Here is a 27,154-nt window from a genome sequence, read left to right on the forward strand (position 1 = left end):
TCTAAAATTATTATATTATTAATGTAGACATGTAATAAATGTATTAAAAGGAGTCATGGAATATAATTACAGTTTTGTGATTAAGCAATACTATTTGTGCATTTATCCTAAATGTATTTAGGCTACTGTATACAAATACAATAGAAACCATATAGTTACATTTTACCATGCAGTGAGCTGCTATAAGCATGGTTTTACTTGTGGTTATCATGATCTAAATGTATGCTATATGGAAGACCAATGTTAATTGAAATAAAACTCAAACAGTCCGAATATTTACATTTTACCATTTAAAAATTAGGTTGTTACAGTTTTTTCAAATGATACTGTTTTTGTTAAAGAACATAAATTCATATCTGCATTCTAACTCAAGCTACAACTACTGCCAACTCAAGCTACTGTCAAATGTATTATTAATATTGCAGCCTGCACTGCAAACTGTGCTGAAGATACGCATCATCAAAGTCAGGCAAAACAAACCTGATTTGGAACAATATCACCCGGTAGAACATGCAGAAACTAAGAAGTTAGTGTTTAAGATGTTTATTTTGTAAAGGAAAAATGACTGGAAAAGTGTAAAGAATTCAAAAACCTGAAGTGTTTGTAATGTTCTGACAATAAAGAGTAGTTTAAAACCGGCCTGGTTTCACTTAAGAGCAAAAATCTGCTTTTAAAATTATAAGAAATAAATACTTGACATTTATTGTGATAATTTTTTGGCCATATTGCCAAGCCCTGCTCCTTAGTGACAACCTTTCACTCTGTGTGTGGCCTAGTCTACACTAATTCTCCACATATGCACTGCATGAAACTGAGCAATGTTTAGCTCCAACAAAGAGGCTGAACTTTTCAGACAAACTTTACAAATATTTCAAAACCTTCCAATTCCTTTCACGGTTGCTGTTGCCAATGACATTTTTGTTTCAGGGCATATCCTGCTAAATGGCATTCTAAGTACAGACTGTTATTTAGACAAAAAGAGAGATCTACAGAACATTTCAGACCTTCACATTTTCGCACTCATTAAGTGACCGTCACCCATGGCGACGCACCTTGGTGATGTGGTTGCCATAGTGAGCAGGGGAGAGGTTGGCGGCTTTTAGCTACAGAGTCAGGGCTGAGTGCATGGCCAATGACAGGTCAATCAGTTAGCGCAAATGAAAGAATTTCGCAAACAGGAGGCCCATTACAGCGAAGAGAATTACCTCAACGCTGTCTACCCAGTAGGGTGCTGCCTACAATCTAGATTTCTTTCAATCACAGCTCATTACCCAGGTGCAAAAAATCTAGGGAGAAGATTTCTGCTCTCTTTACACTCTTTCCACTGTGAAGTCAAAGACAAATTCTGTGAACAATACGCTCCTACTGCTAGATCCATGTGATGCGTCTGAGCACACAAAGCGTCTGCACCGTAGGCCAAAACTGTAAAAGATGTCCATTAGCCAAAGAAATGTTGACTCAATTTACTTCACAGTTTATTAACTGAAGGTTTATAAGCTGTAATGCACAATATAGCTTTCAAAAACGAATGTGATTTACCATGCAGACATATAATGTTCAAATTTATAGCCATTAATGCCCGTTTATGGAAACTAAGCCACAAAAAAGTTATGCTTTTGTGTATGTAAATGTAAATGTCACAACCACAAACGACAGTGTGGACTATGCCAATAGCTCAAGTGAAAACATTAGCCATTTATTACAAAGGTCGTTTCAGGGCAGCTATTATTATGATACGGGAAATAAATGTCCAGTAAGATCCATTTTTTCAATGTAACAAAGATTAATTTTTTTTTTTTTTTTTGAGGTTTCAACAAGCAAACATAGCTTTATGAATTCTGATGATAAAGGTAACAAAATAAAATCCTTATATCTGTTAGTCTTTTGATGATACTCAATAGTTTGAGTGAAAAAAAAAGAACCTAGCCAAAACCGCATTTATTTGAATAAAAATTACAGAAAAACAGTACTATTGTGAAATATTATTAAAATTGAAAATTAAAATATTATTTGTGTTAATCTATTTTAAAATATTATTTATTCCTGTGCGGCAAATCTGAATTTTTCAGTCTTCAGTGTCACATGATCCTTCAGAAATCATTCTAATATGATGATTTGCTGCACAAAAAGAATTTCTTATAATCAATGATGAAGACTGTGTTGCTTAATATTTTTGTGGAGATATACTTTTTTTCAATATTCTTGGATGAATAGAAAGTTCAAACAGCATTTATTTGAAATATATATATATATATACACTGCTGGAGACTGCTGGAGATATATATATACTATACTAGATATATATTTCAGGTAACATTCATCCCAACCCAGGCCCAAAGTTGGCTCAGCTTCAAACACCAGCGGAACTAAAATCAAGTAATGGTATACGATTTTTCCATCTTAATGTGAGAAGTTACGTAAATAAATTGGACGCAGTTCGAATCTGGGCAGATTCGACCGAAGCTGATATCTTAATTCTCACAGAGACTTGGCTGAAAAAAATCAATTACAGATGATATGGTGCATATTAATGGTTATAATATTTTTAGAGCTGATCGTAGCAAAAAAGGAGGAGGGGTTGCAATTTATATTAAAGTAAATATGAATTGTATTTGTACAGAGTCAGTTAGTATTTTAAAATGTTTTGAACTTTTAGCTATTAAAGTTTTTTTACTTAATGGGTCTGACATGATGGTGGTCGGTTGTTACCGCCCGCCTTCAGCTTCAAGTGAGGCAATTTCACTGCTTACAGATATGTTGCACAGTTGGTCTAACTCTGATTTAGTTTTAATGGGAGATTTAAACTGGGACTGGTTGTCTCAGTCATTGGACTCATTTAAGGACATATGTAACTCCTTGTGTTTGGAACAACTGATAAGTTCACCAACTCGTCTAAATGGAAAGAGTATGAGCAAATCATCTTTGATTGATATTATTTTAACCAATATACCTCATGTTTTCTCTGCGATAGGAGTTTTTTGTAATGACCTTAGCGATCATTGTGCAATATCTTGTGTGAGAAATTTTAAATTGCCTAAGAGTTCACCCAGATTTATATTTAAACGACAGTTCAAACATTTTAATGAACAAGCTTTTTTGCATGATGTGTATAATAGTGACTTACAGTTAGTTTCGTCTATACATGATGTGGTTGATGCTTGGGATTATTTTAAATCTACCTTTCTTAAAATTTGTGATAAACATGCTCCTTTACGTAGATATCGGGTGAGTGGAAAAAAATAATCCTTGGTTCAGTGAATCTGTTTCTAATCTTATTAAACAAAGAAATTTAGCCTGGTCCAAAGCAAAAAAAAAAACAAATAGTGATGAGGACTGGTCAAATTATAGATTTCTACGAAATAAGTGCACAAAATTGATAAAAAGTTCTAAAAGTCAATATTATCTTAATCTAATTAATGATAACATGAATGATCCTTCTAAATTTTGGAAATTAACAAAATCTCTTGTAGGGACAAATAAATCTACTGATTTCCCAAAAGTTTTAAAAGTGGATCGGAGATTAATTACGGACAAGGCCGATATTGTTAATATTTTTAATAATCATTTTGTTTCAGCTAGTTTGATAACAGGTACCAATAATTCGTTGATCACTGATGAACAGGAAATTGATGAGACGACAAATTATAATAAATTAGATTTATTTTCTTTTACCCCATATTGTCTACCGAAGTTTATAAGTTACTTTCAAATTTAGACTGTAAGAAATCAGGTGGATTTGATAAAATTGAACCAGTTTTTTTAAAAATGTATGCAGACATTATTGCTGAACCTATTGCATCAATTTTTAATTTGAGTCTATCCACAAATGTAATTCCAACATCTTGGAAATCAGCTATGGTTATGCCATTATTAAAAGGAGGAGATCCCTCTGATTTGAATAATTATCGCCCTATTTCTAAATTACCGGTTTTAGCAAAAGTTTTTGAATCTATAGTAAATGATCAAATGAAAGAATACCTTGCTAGTCGAAATATTTTAAACGCATTTCAGTCAGGATTTAGAGCGGGCCATAGTACGATAACAGCTACTGCACTTGTTACAAATGATATAATCACCGCTCTCGATGAGAGACAGCATTGTGCGGCCTTGTTTGTTGATTTGACAAAGGCTTAAAAGTATAGGCCTCTGTAACTCGGCCTTGAGTTGGTTTCAAAATTATTTATTTGATTGAACGCAGTGTGTTGCTATAGATAATTATGTTTCATCCATGTTAACAGTCGAGAAGGGTGTCCCGCAAGGTTCTTTACTGGCACCACTTCTTTTTTCTATTTTTATAAATGAATTAGGGCAGGGAATAAAATCCGCAAAGTTACACTTTTATGCTGACGATACAATAATTTATTCAGCTGCAGCCTCTCTTTCACAAGCTATTGAAATGTTACAGGATTCTTTTAATATTTTTCAGCATAATTTACTCCAATTAAAATTAAATTTAAATGTGAATAAAACTAAGTATATTGTTTTTTCACGTAGTCGTTCTATGATCACTGCTCCGTCTATTCTTACTGCTGATGACGTGCATATAGAGAGAGTAACAACCTACAAATATCTGGGAATATGGATAGACGAGAAGTTGGCATTTGAAGTTCATATTGATTACTTAGTAAAAAGATTACAACCAAGATTGCGCTTTCTCTTTCGGCAAAAAAAAAAAAGTTTTTCCATAGGTGCTAGAAAGAAAATTATTCACAGTACTTTTTTACCCATTTTAGATTATGGTGATATTATTTATATGCATGCTTCTATATATTTATTAAAAAGATTAGATTGCATTTATCATGCTGCGTTGCGTTTTATAACAAATGCATGCTCACGTACACATCATTGTTTGTTATATAACCGTGTAGGCTGGACCTCTTTACATCAAAGAAGAACTTGTTTTATGTGTTTTGTAATTGTGTGAAAATTTAATACAGCCATTTTAGTTCTATAAACTCCTTTTGGGGAAACTAAATTTCCCCCTTCTTCAGAGTAGGGTCTAAACCAGCACTATAGGAACTACCAGTGACGTAAATGTATGCTGATTTACCGAACGCACTCGAAACACCAACCCGCCATTTTTAAAAAAGCTGTGTACACACACAGTTTATAGCCTATAACTTAATCCACAAACTAACTCTATGAACATGGAAAACAATGACAGATGGACCTCTCAAGTTAAGGAGAAAATCCAATGCAACTTTGAGGGGACCAAGCAACATATGATTATGTATTTCAGCTCAGCTAGTGACACTGGACATCAACCACACAGCAAATGATAATACTTTTTCACATACTGTCTTCTTTCTTTGTATAACAGTTCTACCTAATAACATATTAGACAGGCTGTTAAACAAATCGTAAACTAATGAAGACAGAGTGTGCTCTGTGTTCAGGCTTTGGTGTTCTCAGTGCTGTCAAAATAAAAGTCACAACAATAAGCAAAGCTAACGTCACTTCATAGTTCCTGATGGCGGTGCGAATGCAACCAGGAAAACGGCCCTAGGGGAACTATTAGTTCTTTGGGAACCACCCTGGTGGCTAGTTCCTACAAATAATTTCCTAGAACTACCTGCTGCGAAAGCCCCTTTAGTTCCCCCAAAAGGAGTTCCTAGAACTAAAATTGTTTCTAGTTCCTGTGGTGCAAACATGGCAAAATCTGGGTAAATCTTCGGAAGCCCCTTTTAATCTAAAGATCATTGAAAGGGTGGAAAGTGGTCTTTGATTATTGTAAGAAACCTTGAATATCATTAAAATTGGGATTCAGAAAAAAAAAAAAAAAAAAAAATGCTATGAAGGTGTAAAATACGAGCCCTTTTAAGCATCCCAGCCTGGTCAGAGCATTTGAAGCAAGCAGTTTGTAACAGGGCGGGCTGTAAGCTCACTGGAGCTGTGATAGATGAGGTGTACAGCTGGATCAAGGATGGGATGGGGCGGAGAGAAACTGAATGAAGATGGACAGGGGAGAGAAAGAATGAGGCGGTTGAAGGTAAACCGTACCTGTCCAAGGATCCCCCCCATCATGCTCCATATGGCTTGGCCCTCGGTCCTCAGCTGGCCGTTGACATTCTGCAGGTCCTCCAGAGACTCGCACAGCTGTGGCAGATAAAACCGCGGCAAGGCGGGAGATAAGATAAGACAAGGACAAGTTGGGCAGGTTTGTCTGTTAGCACACACACGCGTGGACTAATGAGTACAAATCCAAAGGCGTACACAAACCTGTGAATGGTAATATGCAAACACACAGTTTGTTACAAAAAACAGGTTGATTTCAGGCAAGCAAGAAACATTATACATCAAAACACACCCTCATGCAAAAAAATAACATTTTCTGCTTTTAACAGATTCAGAGCCCAGCACACCATGAAATATTCCATTACGCTTCCTGCGTCTACGTCTCTCTTTCTCGCAAACGCACACACCGCTGTGGCATTTCGCTGTGTAGAGGCCACTCTCAGCTCCAGACAGTAGATAAGCGTCGGGCAGGCATTTGATAAAGACGATGATGAGAGGAAACAGTGGAGAGGTGAAGTTATTATGGGTATGTGAAACGAAACTTAAGAGAGCCGCCCTTATCTCCGCTGTCTGTGAAGATGAGGCTCCACGTGGGGAGCTTGAGCTAACATTTAAAACCGTCTCCTCTCCAACACACACTCCAGATTAATAGAGACGGCTTAGCGGGGTCCAAAACATAATAATACAACTATTTATATAGTTACTAGGGGTGTAATGGTACATGTATTGGTTCCGAACCATACGGTACAGACGTCATGGTTCGGTGCATGCAGTCAGACGACGAATAGAGTCAGTCACGGGCGATCCACACTCCAATCCAGAAGGGGGCGCACGCAGTAATACAACGCTGTTTGCCAACTGCCACAAGAGAAAAAAAAGCAGAAGAACAGCACATGTGAATGACTTGGAAAAAGTCCACTAGATAGTGCACACGCATCAAATACGCCTTTCTGCGCTAAATGCCGCTAGGTGGAACAAAATGTGATTTGCACTACAGTCTGTTCAAATTAAATGCAAATAAACCTAGCATTGTGGATTTGTTCCTTTGTCCGGTAACACTTTAGTTTAAGGTACAATTCTCACTATTAACTAGTTGCTTATTAGCATGTATAATACAAGGATATTGGCTGTTTATTAGTACTTATAAAGCAGATATTAATGCCTTATTCTGCATGACTATATTCTACATCCCATAATCATATCCAAAACCTAAACTTAAATACCTCACTGACTATTGATAAGCAGTAATTAAGAGTTTACTGAGGCAAAAGTCATAGTTAATAGTTACTTAATAGTGAGAATTGGGCCCTAAACTAAAGTGTGACCATTTTTCCTAAATGTACCGAAATCGTACCAAACGGTGACCCCAAATCCAAGTTACATACCGAACCATGACTTCTGTGTACCATTACACCACAAATAGTCACATAACATTCTTTTTTTTTTTTTTTAATTAAAAAAAAATCAAAATCAAGCTCAAGTGGAAATATAACTGAAACCGTTCCTTACCATTCTTAGAACCATTCGGATAAATGGATGCAGAATGAGCATCCATTTCTAGTGCTCACTGGATGCAGAATAAAGAAATGCATCCAGTTTCAAGTCAGAAAATAAAAAAGCATACAAACTGGATTATGCAAAACCACAGGGTTTTTACTGAATATACAGCACAAATAATATTGTTTTGAAATATACCGTGACTGTTATATAAAAATTACTCATACCTGTTAGTACAACGACTCTAGTACAACGAAGTCATCGCCTAGATACAGTGATAAACACCGTACGCTAACACATTAGCTTGTTAGTGACGCAAACATACAGCAGTAATATATCAACCAAATAATCAAACTAAATGCAAAAAAACGATGTAACATACTATATAATTCAGGATTATTAGACATAATTTCCAGATGACTCAGACCACTGCCTTAGACATAACTTTTGTGAATAAGCAGTCAGCTTTTCACAGATGTTGATTTCCTCAGGATCTCTCTCCAAGGCCGGCATCGTGCTAATGCATGTTGAGTGCCATAATTAACAACACACACTCCATTAATACCGCTTAATACATGTAGCATAGAAAGACTGGACGCCACATTAACTCCAACTTCTTGCTTTCATTCTACTCCTCATTGGGCCAGATGAGAAAACACCATCTTACCCAAATCTGCTTCAAGAGATCATGTTTAGGCGGATTGAGGGCAGGAGGCAAATAAATAAAGCAGCACAGAACGTTAGCTGCTGTTATACCATACCAGGAGTTTTGACATTTTTTTTTCTTTCTTTCTTTCTTTTTTTGGGGGGGGGTCTTCAGTTTTTAGTTTAATTGTTAATACATATATTTTTATTGTGATTATGGTGTGTGTGTGTGTGTGTGCATTTTTTGAAAAGAGTAGTTGGATGTTTTGCACTGTCTAATTGTCTCATTGTTTTATTTATAGCTTACCAACCAGTGTTATTAATGAAAACTATTAAAAATGGCTCTTGTTAAATAAAATAATACTGAAAACTATATATACATAATCTGAAAAACAAATGTAAAATAAATACATTAAAGCTAAATATAAATGTTTTAAGAAAAACAAGTACTAATAATGACAAAGGCACAAAATTAAAAATTACCTAGTTTTTTAATGTAAATTTTAATTATCCAAATTATTAATAAATACTATAATGGTATATAATACTAAATTAACACTGTCAATGACAAAACACTTTGCTAGCCTAAAACAGACTTGAAACATTGATTAAATATACAAAAGTTAAGTAATTTTCTCTTAATTTTATTGTGTTTCCATTTGTAGTTTGTCTTTTGCCAACTTTTTATTTTTATTTTAGTTAACAAAAGTGTTATTCACTACCAGTTTGTGTTATCAAATTTTCCATTAGCAAACATAACCTTGTGTTATACAGGACCTTTACAGGGTCTTCTTTTTTTATATCTCTCTGCAGCTGGGCTGGCACAAAGTAACTTCAAAGGAGATTTCACAGTTGCTTAGTAATTTGAAAGACTGAATCATAATTGGCATTATTTAGTAGTTGTTTAGGAGCTACGCTCCTGGGATAATATTCCAGCAGCACGTCATTATTTCCTGGTGTGCATGCCTCTTCTTAAGCACCAATAGCCAAAACAAATGTGCTACAGACAAGCGCTAATGTACAAAACAGATGCCAGCGAGAGCCTGGAGTGTCAACAGTAGACAGACCTTATCATACTCCATGTGAAGCTTCTCCTGCTCACTCTCCAGCTTGTCTTTGAGGTTCTTCTGCTCCACGATGTTGTCCTGGATCTGAATCATCCTCATGTTCCGCTCTGAATACCAACAGACACAAACAAATCGATACTGAGATTGCCATCAGAGTACAGGAAAAAGTATATCAAAGGAAGATTGAGGGAGAAAGGACAAAAAAAAAAAAAAAAAAAAAAAAGAGGAACGTTGGAAGAAAAAGAGGGAGAGAAAGTGTGCTGATAGAGGATAGGCCTCATGCTGGAACCTAATGGAGTGTGTGCCCAAGGTTACTCCACACATCTGCTCTTAACATCACTCATTTGGAGGGCAAGTGCCTAGATGCAAGGCTACAGAGCGGGATGCATGTCTTGCGCTCACTGTCTGATACCGCCTGTGGTTCTGCAGTCAGATTCAAGTGTATTAGGGGCAGTAAGTTACATGCTACAAATGCAACAACGCTTGTTCTATCCATTAAAGAGAAAAAAAAGCATATTGAGAAATGGTGATTCTTGAAAAATAGATCATAGGCCTGATGAGTTATTTCAACTTAAAGGGGACCTATTATACTACTTTTTACAAGATGTAATATAAGTCTCAGGTGTTCCCAGAATGTGTCTGTGAAGTTTCAGCTCAAATACAACACAGATCATTTATTATACCATGTTTTAAATCCCCCTTTTTGAGTGGAAGGAAAAACTTGCTGTTTTCGTTCATGAATCTTTAAATGCATATGAGCTGCTGCTTTCCATTCCCCTTTCCAGAAGAGGGTGGAGTCTATACAGTTCACGCCTAGAATACTCAGCCAAAAACAAAACATATGATTGGTGTTGATTATCATCGCAGTCACGCTCAAGACATTGCAGTTCTTTGTCTTGCAGTTTATTATTTGCATTTGTTTTACAGCCTTTTCAGTTCTGATATATGTTTTTTCTGAGCGCACACATCTGAAGCACGCGCATAGAATGCTGCCTGTCAGATGGCGCGTCCAGTGAGTACTGAACTAATTTCTCTTTCGTGTCTTATTGCACTTAAAATGTTAAATACACACAAGGTTATGTAAAAAGCAGTCGATTATGTCTGTGAATGTAAACAGCAGGGAAAGAAATCGCATTGTATATATTAGATCTGTGTATTAAAGTGAAAGCACTGTAAAACACAGTATCTACTACTGTATATGCTGTTAATATGAGCCAAACAACAAAAGAAAAACAGAAAATCACTCACTGCTCTTGACTGAATAACTTTAGTAGCTTTAATAAGAATACATTTCTTGCTTGAATGCTGCTGTTAAATGCTCTGGCGAGGAGATAAACATGGCGGACTGCGTGCAGCTCACTTAGAGGAGGAGCTAAGATAATAGGGCAGATTCAGTTGCTAGTCATGGGCAGGGCTTCCCAAATCTGGAACCACTTGTTTGGACTGTTTATGATTTATGAGTGGGTGGATTTTTACCATTATAGGCTAGTTGTTTACACACACTGCAGACACAAATCTGTGTTCAAACACCTTATAAAAGTGAATTCTGCATAATATGTCCCCTTTAATCACTTGAATTAGCTGAAACCACCTACCTAGGTAGTAGTTAACAAAGTCTGCTGTGAGGGCAGGCTGCTTATGTTTACGCCGTCCGTCTACGCTTGCGCTGGTATCAGATGTGTCCACGGGGAAGATGTCTGTGCTGATACCCATGAGCTCGGCTTTACGCATCAGCTTACGGATGGCTGATGCACTAGAGGTGAGCGGTCGGGGAAGCTTCTCTCGGGGCACCCACGCTTGCGGTCGAGTGTTTCGAGACAGCTCTGCTTTCGCTCTGTACTGCTGGAGCCTTGTGGTTATTCGAGCCTAGAGATCAGGAAATCATGGACATTCATTGATCATTCACCAGACTGTCTCATGATGTATGGAAGAACGTGTCCACTGAGTAAATCTGACCTGAGCTTCGGGTGTGAGTTGCTTCTCTCTTTCCTGCAAAGACACTTTGCAGTAAGACTGCAGGGCCAGGTAGTTCTTCCTTTTCCATTTCCGGTCAAAGCGGTCTGCATGCTGCTTGCAGTAGGCAAAGAAGGGATCTGCAATGTCCTATGGGTGAAAATGGATAATAATTCTAGATACAGACCCAAGAGTATAGAGTATATTAGTATAGTGCAAAAGGAATTCCTGCACTATATTCAAACGAAAGCAACAGATATGCACTGCATTTTACTTATCAGCTAATTTCAAAATCAAAGACCGCAATAGGAGAGAGAGAGCAGCAACAGTCTCATTACTTTTAATGAAGATGACTGTGTATTGGACTTCAGAACGCAACGCCAAATTTCAGTTTAATTTGCGGCAGTTTGCATGTCAGCTTGCTGAAGAGATACTCAGTAATTCATCTGCGATGCATGTTGCAGTAGCACTGTCACCGGGAACTGGTAGCCTATACCACGCTCTCATGCATTTTTTTTTTTTTTTTTACCATTTTGGGAGGAGTAAAATTTACTTATGTGGCTTCAACAACCCTATGCATTTACACTTGTCCAGTTCAGTTTAGAACGAGTCTCAAACCACTTCCTGAAGTGGTTTGAGTGACTGGATTTAAATCGGTCTCGAAAGCATTCCGGAAGTCATTTACACCTGGTCTTTTCATGATCGGATAGCTGTCTGATCAGAGAAAACGCATGAAGTGACCAGGTGTAAACAGGCCCTATAATATATCATATAATGCATGTGATATCATATTGATTCATTTTCATACTCTATGATACATACCCTACCGATCAACAGTTTTGGGGCAGTAGTTTTTTTTTTTTTAATAAACTAATTTTTAAAGCAAAGATGCATTAAATTAATCAAAAGTGTAGACAAATGTATAATGGTATAAGATTTCTATTTCAAATTAATGCTGTTCTATTGAACTTTAACTGATAGTAATAAAAAATGTTTGAGCCCCAATTCAGCATTACAGAATGACTTATGAAGCATCATGTGACATTGAAGATCGGAGTAATGGCTGCTGAAAATTCAGCTTTGCCATCACAGGAATAAATTACATTATAAAATAGAAAACAGTTATTTTAACATTTGTTATAATATCTCTTATTATTAATGTTACTGTATAAATTCACTAAATACTGTATACATTTTACAGTATTTTTGATTAAATAAATGCAGCTTTGGTGAACATCTTAGAAAACATTAAAAAATCTCCCCAAACTTTTGAACGGTGGCATACGTTGTGAATCCATTAAATAATCACTAATGCATTACTTGTAAATCGTATTTTATTGTTACCTAATAATTTTAGTCTGGGAGGGACAATGGAACAATTAGCAGAACTTTAGTTTGTTCACTTTAACTTGGCTGATGTTAATCTAATTTCAAAATAATATGGTGTTATTAGCATTGTATTCAGCAGATTGTCTGCAGTATTGCTGTGGCTCAATTCCCTCTACTTAAAGATAGTGTTCAAAACAAACACTGGTCAACCTGTGTGTTAAAGGCTTAAGAGTCTTAATTTGGTAATTCCTCAACCAACCAATACATTGAAACAAATTAATTCCTACTGAATGAGAACACAACAAAAGTATTTTCAGCGAATACTTCCCTTTCTGTTGATTGAAACAAATGCAGATGTCTTGCAAAAGTCAGACTATTATAAAATAATCTGATGATGTGTAGAGTAATGTCTCGGCTGTGGTGCAAAACAGCTTAATCTACTTCTTATAATGCACACGACTCGGAGGAAGGTGAGGGAAGAACACACTCCGAGTGATTTGATTCAGGTTATTTCAAGATATTTTTCATCATCTCAAATACCTCATTATTGTTATCTTAGGACAATTGCTGCTGGTTTTATATTGAGTGCTTGTGTGCTCACACACCTGATCATTTTAACATACAATTTGATTATGGGGGAAATGGTAGCATCTTCTGAATTACAGGCTGACGCATTCCGGCTGTTGTGATAATGATGCCCAGCACTCCACATTTTTATAGACCATCAGTGTCTGTGCATTCTCTGATAGCTGTGATAAATAGCTGGTCACAAAAGGCCTGTAAAAATTCCCCTCTCTTTTAAAGGACGAGTACATTTTACAGAGAATGTGGGAGCTGAAGCCGAGAGGCAAGACAATGACTGATGTAAGGCTGGCGGGATTTTTCCAGGAATGGAAGTGAACTGCCTTCTCAGAAACAGCCTTCTACAGAAAAGGAGGAAATCTTAGAACAAAGTCAGCCTGTTTCAGCAGTTTCAAATCTCTGCAGCTGAGACGTTAGCAGCAAGTTTCTCCTCCCTGGTTACATCTCCTTGTCACGCGCATAGCATTTCAACCCCTCCCTCGAGGGCAGATGGAAGCACAGCCATTTCCCGTCATCCACGGAATCGTTTAGGCTTAAGATGTCTCGCTGGATGCTATCAGCCCACTCACCTGTTGATATGAGGCCCTTTGCACAGCTGACTGGATTAAGTGGATTGCAGTGAGTAGGCACTTTTCGCCAGTGTTTATCTGCGCTGAACGCCACCATCATATGCTTCTCCAATATGGACTGAATATTTGAGCCACGAGGCTGATGGTCTGTGACCACGGCTTGGGCTGAGAATTTGTTCGACTGGCTGACCTCATGCTCTGAGCCCTCTTCCTATATTTATGTGTATCTATTTAATAAACTCCTGCATCTGAAGTTCAAACATGCGTGTGAAATGTGTGTGTTTAAAGAGAATCTAGAATCTAGAGAATCAGGGATAGTCCATCTGAAAATTTACACATTTCCATAGGACTTTTTTCCATGGAATTAAAAAGAAGGGATTTATTGCTCTCTTTTTTTCTCCATATGATCACAATGAATTGGTACTAGAGCTTTCAAGCTTCAAAAAGTAAACAAAAGCAAAATAAAAGTATCAAAATAAGATTAATAATAATAGTCCATATGATTCTGTATGCTATAATTCCAAACAAACTGTTATTTAAGTTGTTATTCATTGATAATATTCCTCTACGGTAAGCTATTAAAGGGATAGTTCACCCAAAATTGAAAATTATCTCACCCAATTATTTACTCACCCTCAAGCCATCCTAGGTGTATATGACTATCTTCTTTCAGACTAACACAATCGGAGTCATATTAAAATATATCCTGGTTCTTCCAAGCTTTATAATGGTGAAGTGAATGGGGGGTGATTCTGAAGAGCAAAAAATGCATCCGTCCATAAAAAAAATCCATACGGCTACAGGGAGTTAATAAAGGCTTTCTGAAGTGAAGCAATGTGTTTTTGTAATAAAAATATAGCTTCCAAAACTAGCTTGCAGGAGATGGCCATACGCATTTATTTAGGGCAAAAGAGTAACCCCTGATGCAATAGTATGTAGGAGTAGCATAAGCTTAGACGTCTCTCACGGTTCAAACAAATAGGGCTGGGCAACAAAATCAAGCTCCTCTTCTCTTAAGGCCAGAACACACCAAGCCGACGGTGACGAACTAGTGGTGACGAAAGCAGTCTGTGGGGTTGGCTCATGTCGGCAGCGTCTGTGTCCAAAGTTGGCCTGACACACCAAACCGACGCTAAACAGCCGACGGCCACGTCAGTTCTGCGCCTGCGTGAGATGAAATGCCTTTCAAAACCAGCAGGTGGCAGTAGCTGAACAGCCAATAAGAATGATCAGATGGCCCGACTGACTGACAAGCTCCGATGCCGATTCAACATTTCGAATCAGCCGAAAAGGACCAACTTTTTCGCAGATCACACAGAGAAAACTTAGTCGGTCGACAAACAAAAACTGCCGTCGGCTTGGTGTGTTCCTGCCTTTATATTAAAATGCTCTAACAATTTGCTTTAAAAATTCTCATTTTAGACTTCTAATTTGTGACCGGTGTTTTGTTTTGCTCTATCCTCCGCACGTCCACGTTCATCAACACGTCAGGTCAGCGGTTACTCTTCCGCCATAAACCGATGCGTACGGCCGTCTGCCAGAAGCTAGTTATTATAGTTAATAAAGTTTTAAATATGGATATTTTTCTTACGAATCTCATAACTTTGCTTTAGAAGGCCTATATTAAACCAATGGAGCCGTATGGATTATTTTTATGATGGATGGATGCATGCACATTTTTGGGATTCAAACTCTCACACCACCTTCACTACCATTTTAAAGCTGGGAAAAGCGAGAATATTATTTAATATAACTCTGATTGTATTTGTCTGAAAGATGATAGTCATATACACCTAGGATGGCCTGAGGGTGAGTAAATCATAGGATAATTTTTATTTTTGGGTGAACTATCCCTTTAACTCCTGCTAATTAATGATTCAGTCAAACTGAGTCAAACAGAACTGAATCAGACAGATTCATGAATGAATCATTCAATATCTAGTTTTATGAACTGGATAAGTCAATTCACTGAAAAGATCATGCTCAAAAGAATAATTTGTTCATGAATCTGCTACATAATTTCAGTCTGAAAAAGCCTGAAAAAGTTTGCTTACAAGCCTGATCACAAGAGGTTGTTATAAAAAGAGTTAAAAAAAAAAAGAACAGACAGGAGATACAATAATATAACTTTACAACGCTGTCATCAAAAGACTGCGACAGTGGGAAAGTCATAGGGAAAAAAACATTAATAATTAAATGAAGATCAAAGAGGATGACCACATAACACACTAACCTCTTCTGCAGCAGCTTCAGACAGCAGCCCTTCCCGTTGAGCACATGTAACATGGAAGAATGAACGGCACATTCCGGCATCACAGCTGATGCAAACGCCTGTGCGGGCAAAGCGTGCGTCCTCACACAAACTGCATTCCTGGCAAACCATTAACCCAAACAGGCCGTTGTGACACCAGCGTATAGCAGACAACCAAGACATACTTGAAAAACATGACAATAAAAACTTTCTAGCATTTGCTGATTCCAGGTCTTATTACTTATTTCTATTTTTGCAAAGTCAAGAAAGGTAAACCACTAGCTAATTGTGTAACAGAGATATATAAAAAAAAAAAAAAAAAAAAAAAAACTTTAAACACCATTGTAACAATCCCACATTCATTTACTGTATAGTTCTATATTTAAGATAAGTTGGACAACGAGTCTCTAAAAGCCCATTTGACTTTCTCCAATTACTGAAGTTCAAAATTAAAATAATAATAGCCTTTCTCTAGGAGTAATTTCTTTTCACATGTACAGCACAAACCATTAAAGAAAGCCGTTCAAGTGCTTCTAAAGTAATTTGCTTCCCAGTACAAGGAACCTCTTCTGACTTACTGACACATAAAATAATGTCAGATAGAGTAAATGTCAAAATGTCTACAGTCGACAGAAATTCTTCAGAGGGAAATGAAAGACGCCCTTTGCTCAGAGAAGAAAGTCAGCATTTCACATCTTTTATCAGAAAATGAATTCCTTGTTGTTGTTTTTTTTAATAAAGTGTCGAGGGGGAAAAAAAGAAAATGTGTTTTCAAGATTCAGTATTAATAGATTTATTGCAATTTTTAAGAAATTAATATTAGTTTGAATAATATCTAGGATGCACCAATTACCAAGTGTTATCAGATGATTTTCTTCTTACGTCTGTGATAATCTGACAGTGATAAACAGTAAAGATTTCTATTTAAAATAAATGCTATTGTTTTGAACTTGAAATCAGAATCCTGAAATAAAATGCATCATGGTTTCCATAAAATATTAAGTAGCAAAACCCTTTTCAACACTGATAATAATCAGAAATGATTCCTGATCACCAAATCAGCATATTAAAATGATTTCTGAAGGATCATGTGACATTAAAGACTGGATTAATGATGCCAAAAAAGTTATTTTAAATTGTAAAAATATTTTTACAGTTTTACTGTATTTTTGATCAAATAAATGCAGCTTTGTTGAGCAAAAGAGACATCTTTCATTAAAAGAATAAAAAATAAAATCTTAACCCCAAACCTTTGAACAGTAGTGTAACGAATTATAATTTCTCTGTTTGATGAATTTTACTGCAGCATAAGAGAGAAATTTCTTAAATAAATGTTGGTAATTGAGTAAATATTGGTTGATTATAGTGTTAATATCGTTTTAACAGTATTATTAATCTGTTCTTGAGGTAACGATCACTTATTTTTTTGTAGCTGTGTCTCATTAATAACTTCTGATACTTGCCTTTGCCCCATACTTTGAGTAGTTCATCTCTGTGAGTGTTACTGGCCTCAGCTTGTCAATATCTCCAAAAGCAACTCCAGGAACATAAAGGGCACACACCACGTGCACCCACCTTCAGTAGAACAAAGTAAAGTTGAGTTTCATCTGTAATATCTAAATTATACAATTATCATAGTATAAGGACAGTCTCTTATTCAGTTCATGTACTGAATAGCAACTCAAGATAGTAACGATTCAGAGGTCCACTATTAGATGAACAAAGCAGCATCTAGTTAATGGACTACTATTCACTCTTCTTTGAATAACAGCTCTACCCTTAAGCCCTTCAGAGGAGAAAATACTCAGCTGAAGGTTCAAATGTACTCTAACTTGACCATTTGGTGTGACAAAATTTCAAATGCAGACTTTAGGAAGGAGAATCCGAAGTCCAATATAAAGATATCCATCTCTGGTGAGCGCACGCTCCACACTTTAATTTGCTGTGTTTTTCATGCTCTAGTGAAGTAGTAAATTTGGGTGCAGGCGGGCTGAGGAGCACTATCAGTGATAACGTGGCTTGAGTCTTCACGCTTCAGACACCTCTCTCTTCCTCTCCCTCCCTCCTACCCAAATCCACCACCTTTTCTCTCCTTCACTCATCCTGCACATACCTGTCCCTCTTCAAGTATTTCACTTATTTAGCATCTTTGCAGAATCTTTGCTCAGAGGGTGCCACAAAACTTTTAAAGAATATACAGCAATTAAAGAACTAAAAGGATTGACAGGAATGGCTGTGCCTACTAATGATGATAAAATGTAATATCAGACCAAGCATCGGTTAAAACGCACCTCCCTGCATCAGTTTCTTTGAAGATGCCGTCTTGACTGGGACAGAGTTCACAGCTGGGTGTGACGCCATTCTTGCAAGCATCACAGAACCACGGTTCTGTTGAGTTCTCTGAGGCCGAGCTCATGATAGAGTCACTTTCACCATCGACACCGTAACAACCTGAGGGAAAAAGAAAAATCAAATGAATGAGTAAATGTTTTAAATGTTTACCGACTGCTCGGTAAATTCTTACATTTAACCTATTCAAATTCAAAATCATAAACAACATACTAAATTATGTGAGAAAAAATATATAATATAATATAATATAATATAATATAATATAATATATATATATATATACACACACACACACAAACAAACAAATATACATACATTTATCTTATGCTTAGAGCAAAGCAACTTTTTTTTCTAAAAAGTGTAATATTACAATGTGAAATAATTAAAATAACCATTTCTAAATTAATGTATTTTAAAATGTAATTTACTTCTATGATGGCAAAGCTGAATTTTCAGCATCACTACTCCAGCACTCAGTATCACATGATATTTCAGAAATCATTCTAACATGCTGACTTCCTGCACAAGTATTGATAAATTGAATAATGTTTTAGGGAAATGTCACACTACAAGGTAACATTAACTGGCTCACATAGTTGAGTTCATGTTAAAATAAACTTATTATTGAAAAAAAAAAAAAATAATAAAAAATAGATTTTGTAAACAGGCATGTGATCAGCAACCTGATAAAAAGAAAAATGTGATAATTACTATATTATTATTATTTTATTTTATTTTAATTTTAATTTATAGAACAACAGTAGAATTACAATAGTAACACTCGTAGTTATCTTAATTTCTTTAAAATGTTAAAGCATTGAGCTTTTATTTTGGCAAAAAACAGTCTTTGACAATTCTCATTAGGGATTTGGGATGATGATTGCAATTTACACGACAATGGCGTTTTGAGTGCCTGAAAATGCAAGCTTTTGAAAACGGGTTCCGTGTAAACAACAAAAACGTGAATCTGTGGAAACATCATGCACATGCATATTACATGTTCAGTCTATGGTGTTTCATCGCCATCTAATGGCCTGGCAGCAGAATACAGCATTTATAGTCATTTTCGCGGATCCGTGTGAATGGGGATCGTATTGACAATAGTTTCTTCTGTACGCAGAAAACTCAAGGGAAAAACTTCTCCATTTTAAGCATATCGTTGTCATGTAAACATACCCTCAAACACACAGCGAAACTGAATATGAACACAGTGCTGTGCTTTACTCTGAAACATGCAGCAGTCTACATTATTTATATATTACATCACAACCGTTACAATTTGATCATTGCACTAAGCCATATCACAATCTCACAACCACGCATTGTCAAAATTCATATAAAATGTTACTGGGCAACTGGCGAATAACACCGTTTAGACATCGATTTTTAAGGGTGTCCCGCAGATGGTGCCGCAAGCTCGTGCAGCACTGTCAGAAGCAATCCGTGCATAAAATAAATGTATTAGAAAATGTTTTAGAAATAAATTTATTAGAAAATTTTGTGATTTCAATCATCATATAGTAACCACTTAGGTCATAATTTTCAGGTTGGAAAATCCATAAATACATATAAATATGGTCAAATTACATTCCTGTGTAAAAAAAACAAAAAAACAACATTTAACATGAAAAATGCTATAACATTTAGTGAAAAAATAAGTCAAAAAGCCAGCTCTGGCACATTAAAAAAGCAGTTGAAAATAAGACAGCAAGTCTTTTTTTTTTTTTTTTTTTGTTTGTTTTTTTTTTTAAGTGGAGCCAGTGAAAATGTTACCAGGGCAATTTAAAATCTGAACAACAGCAGAAAATATCCTTAATGCTGAGCCGCATGATGTTGCAATCGTGCCTGGCAGTGTCAAAAGAGCAAAGACATCTAGAGCACAGAATGGTTTTGTTTCTATACTTTTTCCGACAAAGATGATAATAATAAGGCCATTTGATCAAATTGTAGCATCACAAGTCAAAGATGGAAGTATTGGGCCAATGAAAGCATTTTAACTCTGTTCCCTTAATTTCCTTGGGCTGCCGAGACAATTACTGTGCTGATCAGGTTACCATGACGCCTATTACACTCAGCAAACATGCTCCATGCCACCAATAAGGGCGGCAATCAGCTCCTTCTCAACACTGCAGAGATAACGTTCCTGTTCCTAATAAAGCAAACCGGCCCCTGGGTGTTGGAGAAATGGAGAGAGAGACAAGCAAATAAAAGTTCAGGTCCTTTACATACTCACCACAAAAGACCCAAACAGCGAAGTGTGCAGAGAATGCTTAAAGAGTTAGTTCACGCAAAAAATGAAAATTCTGGCATTAATTACATACCATCATGTTGCTCCAAACCTGTAAGACCTTCGTTCATCTTTGAAACACAAATGAAGATATTTTTGATGAAATCCATGAGTTATCTGACCTCTGATAGACTGCAACACAATGACCACTTTCAAGGGCCAGAAAGGTAGTAACGACATCGTTAAAATAGTCCATGTGACTGCAGTGGTTCAACCTTAAAGTTGTCAGTCTTCCATGTCAGTCTCCTACACAGTTCACACAGTGAACGCAGTACAGTGCTTCCGGGTTCTATGTCAGAACGCCGACTCATTATTGGCCAGTGCCTGAGTCACAAAAAGTATTGACGTCAAAAGTGTCATGTTTTTTGTGCACAAAAAATATTCTCGTTGCTTCATAACATTAAGGTTGAACCACTGTAGTCAAATGGACTATTTTAACGATGTCTTTACTAGCTTTCTGGGCCTTGAAAGTGGTCATTGTTTTGCAGTCTATCGGAGGCCAGATATCAAAAATATCTTTGGTGCGCAAAAAAAATAAATAAAATAACGACTTTATTGAACAATATCCTCCTCTGTGTCACATTCTCTCACACTGTTTATGTCCTCCACTTCCAGGTTCTACATCCGAACGCCGACTCAGATTTTAACATTGTCTTTAGTACCTTTCTGGACCTTGAAATTGGTGGTTGAATTGCTGTCTATTGAGGAGTCAGACACCTCTTGTATTTCATCAAAAATATCTTAATTTGTGTTCCAAAGATGAACGAAGGTCATACAGGTGTGGAACGACATGAGGGTGAATAATTAATGACAGAAATGTCATTTTTGGGTGAACTAACCCTTTAAGCGCATGTGAAGAGCACACAGCATCTCTCACCAGTGGGAGCAAATAAGAGGCTTTCCATAGCCTCATCTTTCAGTCATTTTGAACCATGTGGTAACGGGTACCATTACGAAGCCCAGCCCACCGTTTATTTTCTTAAAGAAAGGTATTATGGGAACACTGCTGGCAACAGTTGGGTGCATATTACTGACTAGGCTTTGAACCATAGGGCTGGAGCTCGCAATGATCAGTTTGCTGGTTTAACTGACTTACTGCTGAACCGTCAAGCAAATCTCCGATGTTCCTTTTGAACTCAGATACAAAGCTGGACCTGCTAAGCCACAGGGTGCTGGCTAATATGAGCTAAGCTGGAAAAAAGTGATGACTATGGGAGAGCTTCATAATCCCCAAGGAGAAGATTATCCTTGTCAGAAATGACGAGCTTGGCAGTTAAAGAGCGACCTGGGGAAGGGTGATGACAAAATCAAGAAGAACACTTTTAAGATTTAATAGAGTAAGGTTCGAGATGGCTTCAGAAAGCGTTAACGTGCTAGGCTGATGTGTGTATGTGCTGGCACGACGACTGCAATCAGACAATGAGGCAAAGACTGCTGGCATTATGCATAGTATGTGTGTTCTCCAATAATCTGTTCATTAGGTGTTAAATTTCACTCTCACAGTGTTCAAACAATGACAGCTAATGCAATAATTTATCTGCAGGCTATAAAAATAAAAGCAAGTTGCTTTATTTGCATCTCTAATAGCCAAAGGGAACAGAATAACTTCATTACAGTTCTGACTTCAAGCAATTGATTCCATGCAGTGATCATGATATACAGTATTTTCACAAAGGTCTTTAATGAAGTAGCTGTGTCTGAGAATGTTCCATAACAGGAAATTACTATATTAAATTATTGACGTGGTAATGAAAAACTATTTTCCAATGCAAAATTTTAAAGCATTTCTTGCATTATGCTGAATGCAAAAAAAGCAATTACAATACACCTACAACAGAACTGAAAGGAAACCGTATCCAGAGGGTACAAAGGCCAAAATATTAAAGCATTTAAAAGCATTTACTATTAAAAAACTTAAATATAGATAAATATTCCTTCAGAAATCATTCTGATATGCTGATTTGCTGTTTGAGAAGCATTTCTTATATTATTATCTATAAAACAGTTGTGCTGCTTAATATTTTTATGGAACCTGTGATATGTATATTTAAAAAGAACAGCAGTTAATTAAATTGTTTTATGTAACAAGGTAAATGTAAATGAGTTACTGTCACACTTCTGATCAATGTAATCCATCCTTGCTGACTAAAAGAAGTATACTCTTTCTCTTTTAAGAAAAATTTGTATTATTTAGGCGGCAATGTCTAAAATGTTAAACAGAGTAGGGAAACCAGTAGAGGGCATGTTATACTTGTAGCTATAAACAGTGCATTTTAAAGTTTATTGCCTGACTCTGTTGACTTCTAAATTGCTTATTTAATCGACAACTGTAACTTGTATTGAACCCAGAAGATTCCTTTAAGATGAAGTTCTTTAACTCTTTCTGTCTTTGTCAAATGATTAATGAGTAGACGTTCAGCGCAGCAATGTATTTCAATTATATTCACTCCGTTTCTTCCCTAAATGCTAATATTTTTCATCCAGGATGAAGTTGATTTATTCAATATATCAAATATTAGCCATGTCAGCATGCAAAGCAGGACCACAGACAGGAACAACAGAACCAAGGCGGGGGCACAGGAATGAATGAATAGGGCCAATTTGAACCAAAAGACTTGGCAGATGAGAAAGAGAGAGGGAAAAAAAGATGAGGTAAGAGCTACGAATGGCAGCTGCCTTGATGTAAATCAGCAAAACTGATTCACAGCTACTGAAGAAAAAGCCTTTTGAAAACCAGCACTCTCTCTTTCACAAAACAATACAGTCATTTTCATAACCAGCAATGCGTGGAATAAATCATTTCCTCATTAAGAAGTGAGTGAAAAGAAATAAAATGAAACATGCAAGTGAAAAAAAAATTCAAGGTTCTATCAAACCAGATAACATTTTAATTTAATACTGGTTTTGTATTGGGGATAAAACCAATGTGATTCAGTTGTTATTCAGAAAGGCACCTTTTTAAGAACAAAGGCTTGAATTTGCTTAATCAGTTTTATTCAGCATTCCTTGAAATGTTTTGTTTCAATAGTCAACGAAAGTCAAAAGTGTTTTCAGTATTCTGGCATGTAGCTATTAAACACATTACATACTTCTCCATTGCACTTTATAAAACATTACATTTTCAGACTTCCATTCTATAAGCAGATACTTTTTAAAGCCAAATAAATCTACAGTTCAATAATTAAAGGAACAGTCACCCCTGAAGCACTAAGGGGTTAAGAACATTTCTAAAGAGCACAATAGCGATATGGTTTTCAGGTCCTATTGTATACTTTCAATTGGATTCAAGTCACAGCATTGCCTGGGCAACTCTAAGACTTTAAAAATTAGTATTTTTCAGCTATTAAGATGTGAACATGATTCTGCGTTTTGGATAATTGTCCTCCTGCATCAGACAATTAAACATTAACTTCAGGTGACGCACAGATGACTGGATATTCTCAGTTTTGACTATAATTTGTGACACAGAGTCATTCCAAGACCAGGTGAAACCATTTAGCAAAAAAAAAAAAAAGAGGAATCATAATTCACTGATAAAATTATTATGTGGTGAAGTTAATACTACAGAAAAAGAAAAAAAAGAAAGAAAAAAAAATACAGAACAAATTCTACATGAAAAAGTCAATAATAATAATAATAATAATATATATATATATATATATAAAAATTTATAATTAAAATAATTAAAAAAGTAAACTATTAGTACTCAATTCAAGCTTGTAGAAATTAAAGCATAAATAAAGTTATAATATCAACTTTTTTTGATACTGGTGTTCCCATCATGCACTGGGGCATGAATAATGAATAAGGTTGATGTTTTTGCTGTTTTCCAGCTGTATTTACACTGTTTTATCATTGCTTTTGTTGTTAGGATTAGTAACATACAATTTTGTGACATCTGGAGTTAATGTTCTACTCAAAATGACATTCATACTCAAAAAAGATTTATCGAATGTTAAATCCTTGTTTACGGTCATTGTGTATTGTGTACCAAATATTGAAGTCTTTGTATATGGGTGAGTGCCGCATAACTTGAATTGTGAAGATATGGTATTTACACGATATCTATTATATTATTTCCTTACATGTTTCTAAGTAAAGCATACACTTTAAAAGCATGGTTTAATTCAATTTTATATTGAGTAAAAAGTTATTTATTTTATTTTTTTTACTTAACTTTTTTACTTAAGTAGATTTTACTTAATTCCATATGTGAAATTAATTAAATAAATTAAATATAATTAAGTAATATTTACTTAATTTATTTATAAATGTTAAGTTAAGTAGTAAATACCTGTTAATATCAAGTAAAACCTAAGTCTACAGAGCAGTAGTGGTAAAATTGACTTAAAATATGTTAGGAGGATTTTATAATGTTTTTTTTTTTTTTTTTTTTTCAGTGTACTTTTCACCGCACTGTAGCTTATTCTAGCCAAGAAGCAGTTTGGTACCTTGTAAATCTGCAGGCACACCATCTGAGGCAGAGACTATGCTGCAACCCAGGCTAGGGTCACATGCATCACAGGTTCACTGTGACAATACAATCCTCCTTCAAGGCAAGCTGAAACTTAAAGGGACAGTTCACCCAAAAATGAAAATTCTGTCATCATTTACTCACCCTTATGTTGTTCCAAACCTGTATGAATTTCTTTCTTCTGTTGAACACAAAAGAAGATATTGTGAAGAATGTTGGTAACCAGACAGTTGACGTTAGACCGAATTTTCATTGTTGGCTGAACTATCCCTTTAAGACAGGAAGCAACAGAGCAGTGCTCATGGTCTGAGGACTGAAAGATCAGATAAAGCAAGGGAGAAACATGTTTTAACCTTGAGCAAAATACTTAACTTGAATTAATTTAGCAATTACCCATCTGTACAAAGGGATAATGCGAGCTCTTCTGCCAGGTGCATCAGTGTGAAAATAGACATGTGCAAAGTGGTTTCAATACATCCTGTTACACTCCACATTACAAATACCTTCAAGCAAAACTGTTTATCTTCTGATGAGAAACCTCTTCATAAAACTAAGGGAGTTCAGCACACACAGCCTCTCACAGGGCTTCCAAAATGTAGACCTATCACAAGAACTGTCATAACACAACATGATATAAAGAGAGAAACAAAGCAATTTTTTCCTAAAGCAAAATACCAGCTGAAAACACAAGACAGTCTAGTCTCCAATCATTTATTTTTGTCTGGTTTGTGCTAGACCACATTTTAAGAGTCTTTTCAACTGAAACAGTGATGGGTCTGACATTCCTATGAGAGTGTTTTCAGTACTCTAACTCCTGGGTAAATTACAATAGGACCCGTTCCATTCGGTTTTAAAAAAAATGGAATTATTTGTTCTTGACATTCGGTTCAGTTCCATTAACAAATGACTCTAAATTTGTTCTTTTTAGTGAATCAAATGCATACAGTTCCAACTTACTTCAGGCTCGCAAGATTAAAATTAATGTAGTTAGGCTGGTTGTTTAAATGTCAACATGAAAAATAAAGAACAGGTAGGAATCAAAATCATTAAAGGGTTAGTTCACCAAAAAATTTAAATAATGTCATTAATTACTCATGCTCACGGCACATAAAAAATATTCTTGTCACTTTATAATATTAAGGTAGAACCACTGTACTCACATGAACTGTTTTAAATATGTTTTGAGTACCTTTCTGGATCTTGAGAAGTTCATGGCATTGCTGGCAATAGAGGCCACACTGATCCATCGGATTTCATCAAAAATATCTTAATTTGTGTTCTGAAGATGAACGAAGGTCTTACAGTGAAGGTCTCAATGACATGAGAGTGAGTAATGAATTACATATTTTTCATTTTTGGGGGAACTAACCCTTTAAGAGGAATCAGAACCAGTGTTGATATCGTTCACTGAAACTATAACTGTTAAAAATCATTTTCAGTAATTGTTATGAAGCTGAAATAAAATAAAATGGAAAACTATTGGAATTTTTGCCTAGGCAACTAACTGAAACTAGTGGAAGTACTAAAATTACAAAAGCTGAAATAAAAATAAATTCAAGTTAAAGCTGCAGTCTGTAAGTTGCCTCTTTGTTGCCATCTCTGTTTGAAACCTGCAGTTATTTGCGGAATTATCATGTTTACGTTGGTTGTGCATCAGTACGGCTCCTCAGCGTGGATAAACCTAATGTTTGCTGTCAGTCACCACATCGGTGTGGATAGATTCTAGGTCTTGGTAGTATGACCAAAATAAGAATTTTCACCAGTGTCAATGTCAATGTCATCTGAACAAGTAAGTATCACGTCTGCCACTTTTGTTCTGACCAACCGAGAAAAAAAGCATTAGGCCCACAATAAATTGCGCCGCCAATGGTGATTAAATCTAACTATCGCTCAGTTCAGATCATGTCAAACCACACATTACATTATTACTGTTATACTTTGTTCTCAAAATTTTAATGTTAACAACATCAGCATTGCGTGACTATGTGTATTTAGCGTGTATTAGCGTTACCTGATTTCAATTTATATAGCCACTCACGCAGTCCGAAGTCTTTTGCTTTTGACTACGAGTGAATCTCTAGTTGCCACTGATGATTGTCATTTGGACCTTTTTGGATTACAATACGCCATCAA

The 27,154-nt window shown here is 36.0% G+C and overlaps 1 protein-coding gene across 4 annotated transcripts in view; it reads right to left on the bottom strand.

Moving 5' to 3' along the window:
* phf14 (PHD finger protein 14) overlaps positions 1-27,154 on the bottom strand; it is a 97,726-nt gene that overhangs the window by 57,765 nt on the left and 12,807 nt on the right. For all 4 annotated transcript variants that reach the window (XM_067412268.1, XM_067412267.1, XM_067412270.1 and 1 more), the window contains exons 5-11: positions 18,200-18,359; positions 17,372-17,483; positions 15,891-16,028; positions 11,181-11,327; positions 10,820-11,090; positions 9,225-9,331; positions 6,001-6,096 (exon numbers count right to left, since the gene is read on the bottom strand). In XM_067412268.1, coding sequence (XP_067268369.1) covers positions 6,001-6,096; positions 9,225-9,331; positions 10,820-11,090; positions 11,181-11,327; positions 15,891-16,028; positions 17,372-17,483; positions 18,200-18,359 — 1,031 coding nt within the window. The remainder of the gene's footprint in view (positions 1-6,000; positions 6,097-9,224; positions 9,332-10,819; positions 11,091-11,180; positions 11,328-15,890; positions 16,029-17,371; positions 17,484-18,199; positions 18,360-27,154) is intronic.

Source organism: Chanodichthys erythropterus, chromosome 15 (genome assembly GCF_024489055.1).
Source record: "Chanodichthys erythropterus isolate Z2021 chromosome 15, ASM2448905v1, whole genome shotgun sequence".
NCBI classification, from domain to species: domain Eukaryota; kingdom Metazoa; phylum Chordata; class Actinopteri; order Cypriniformes; family Xenocyprididae; genus Chanodichthys; species Chanodichthys erythropterus.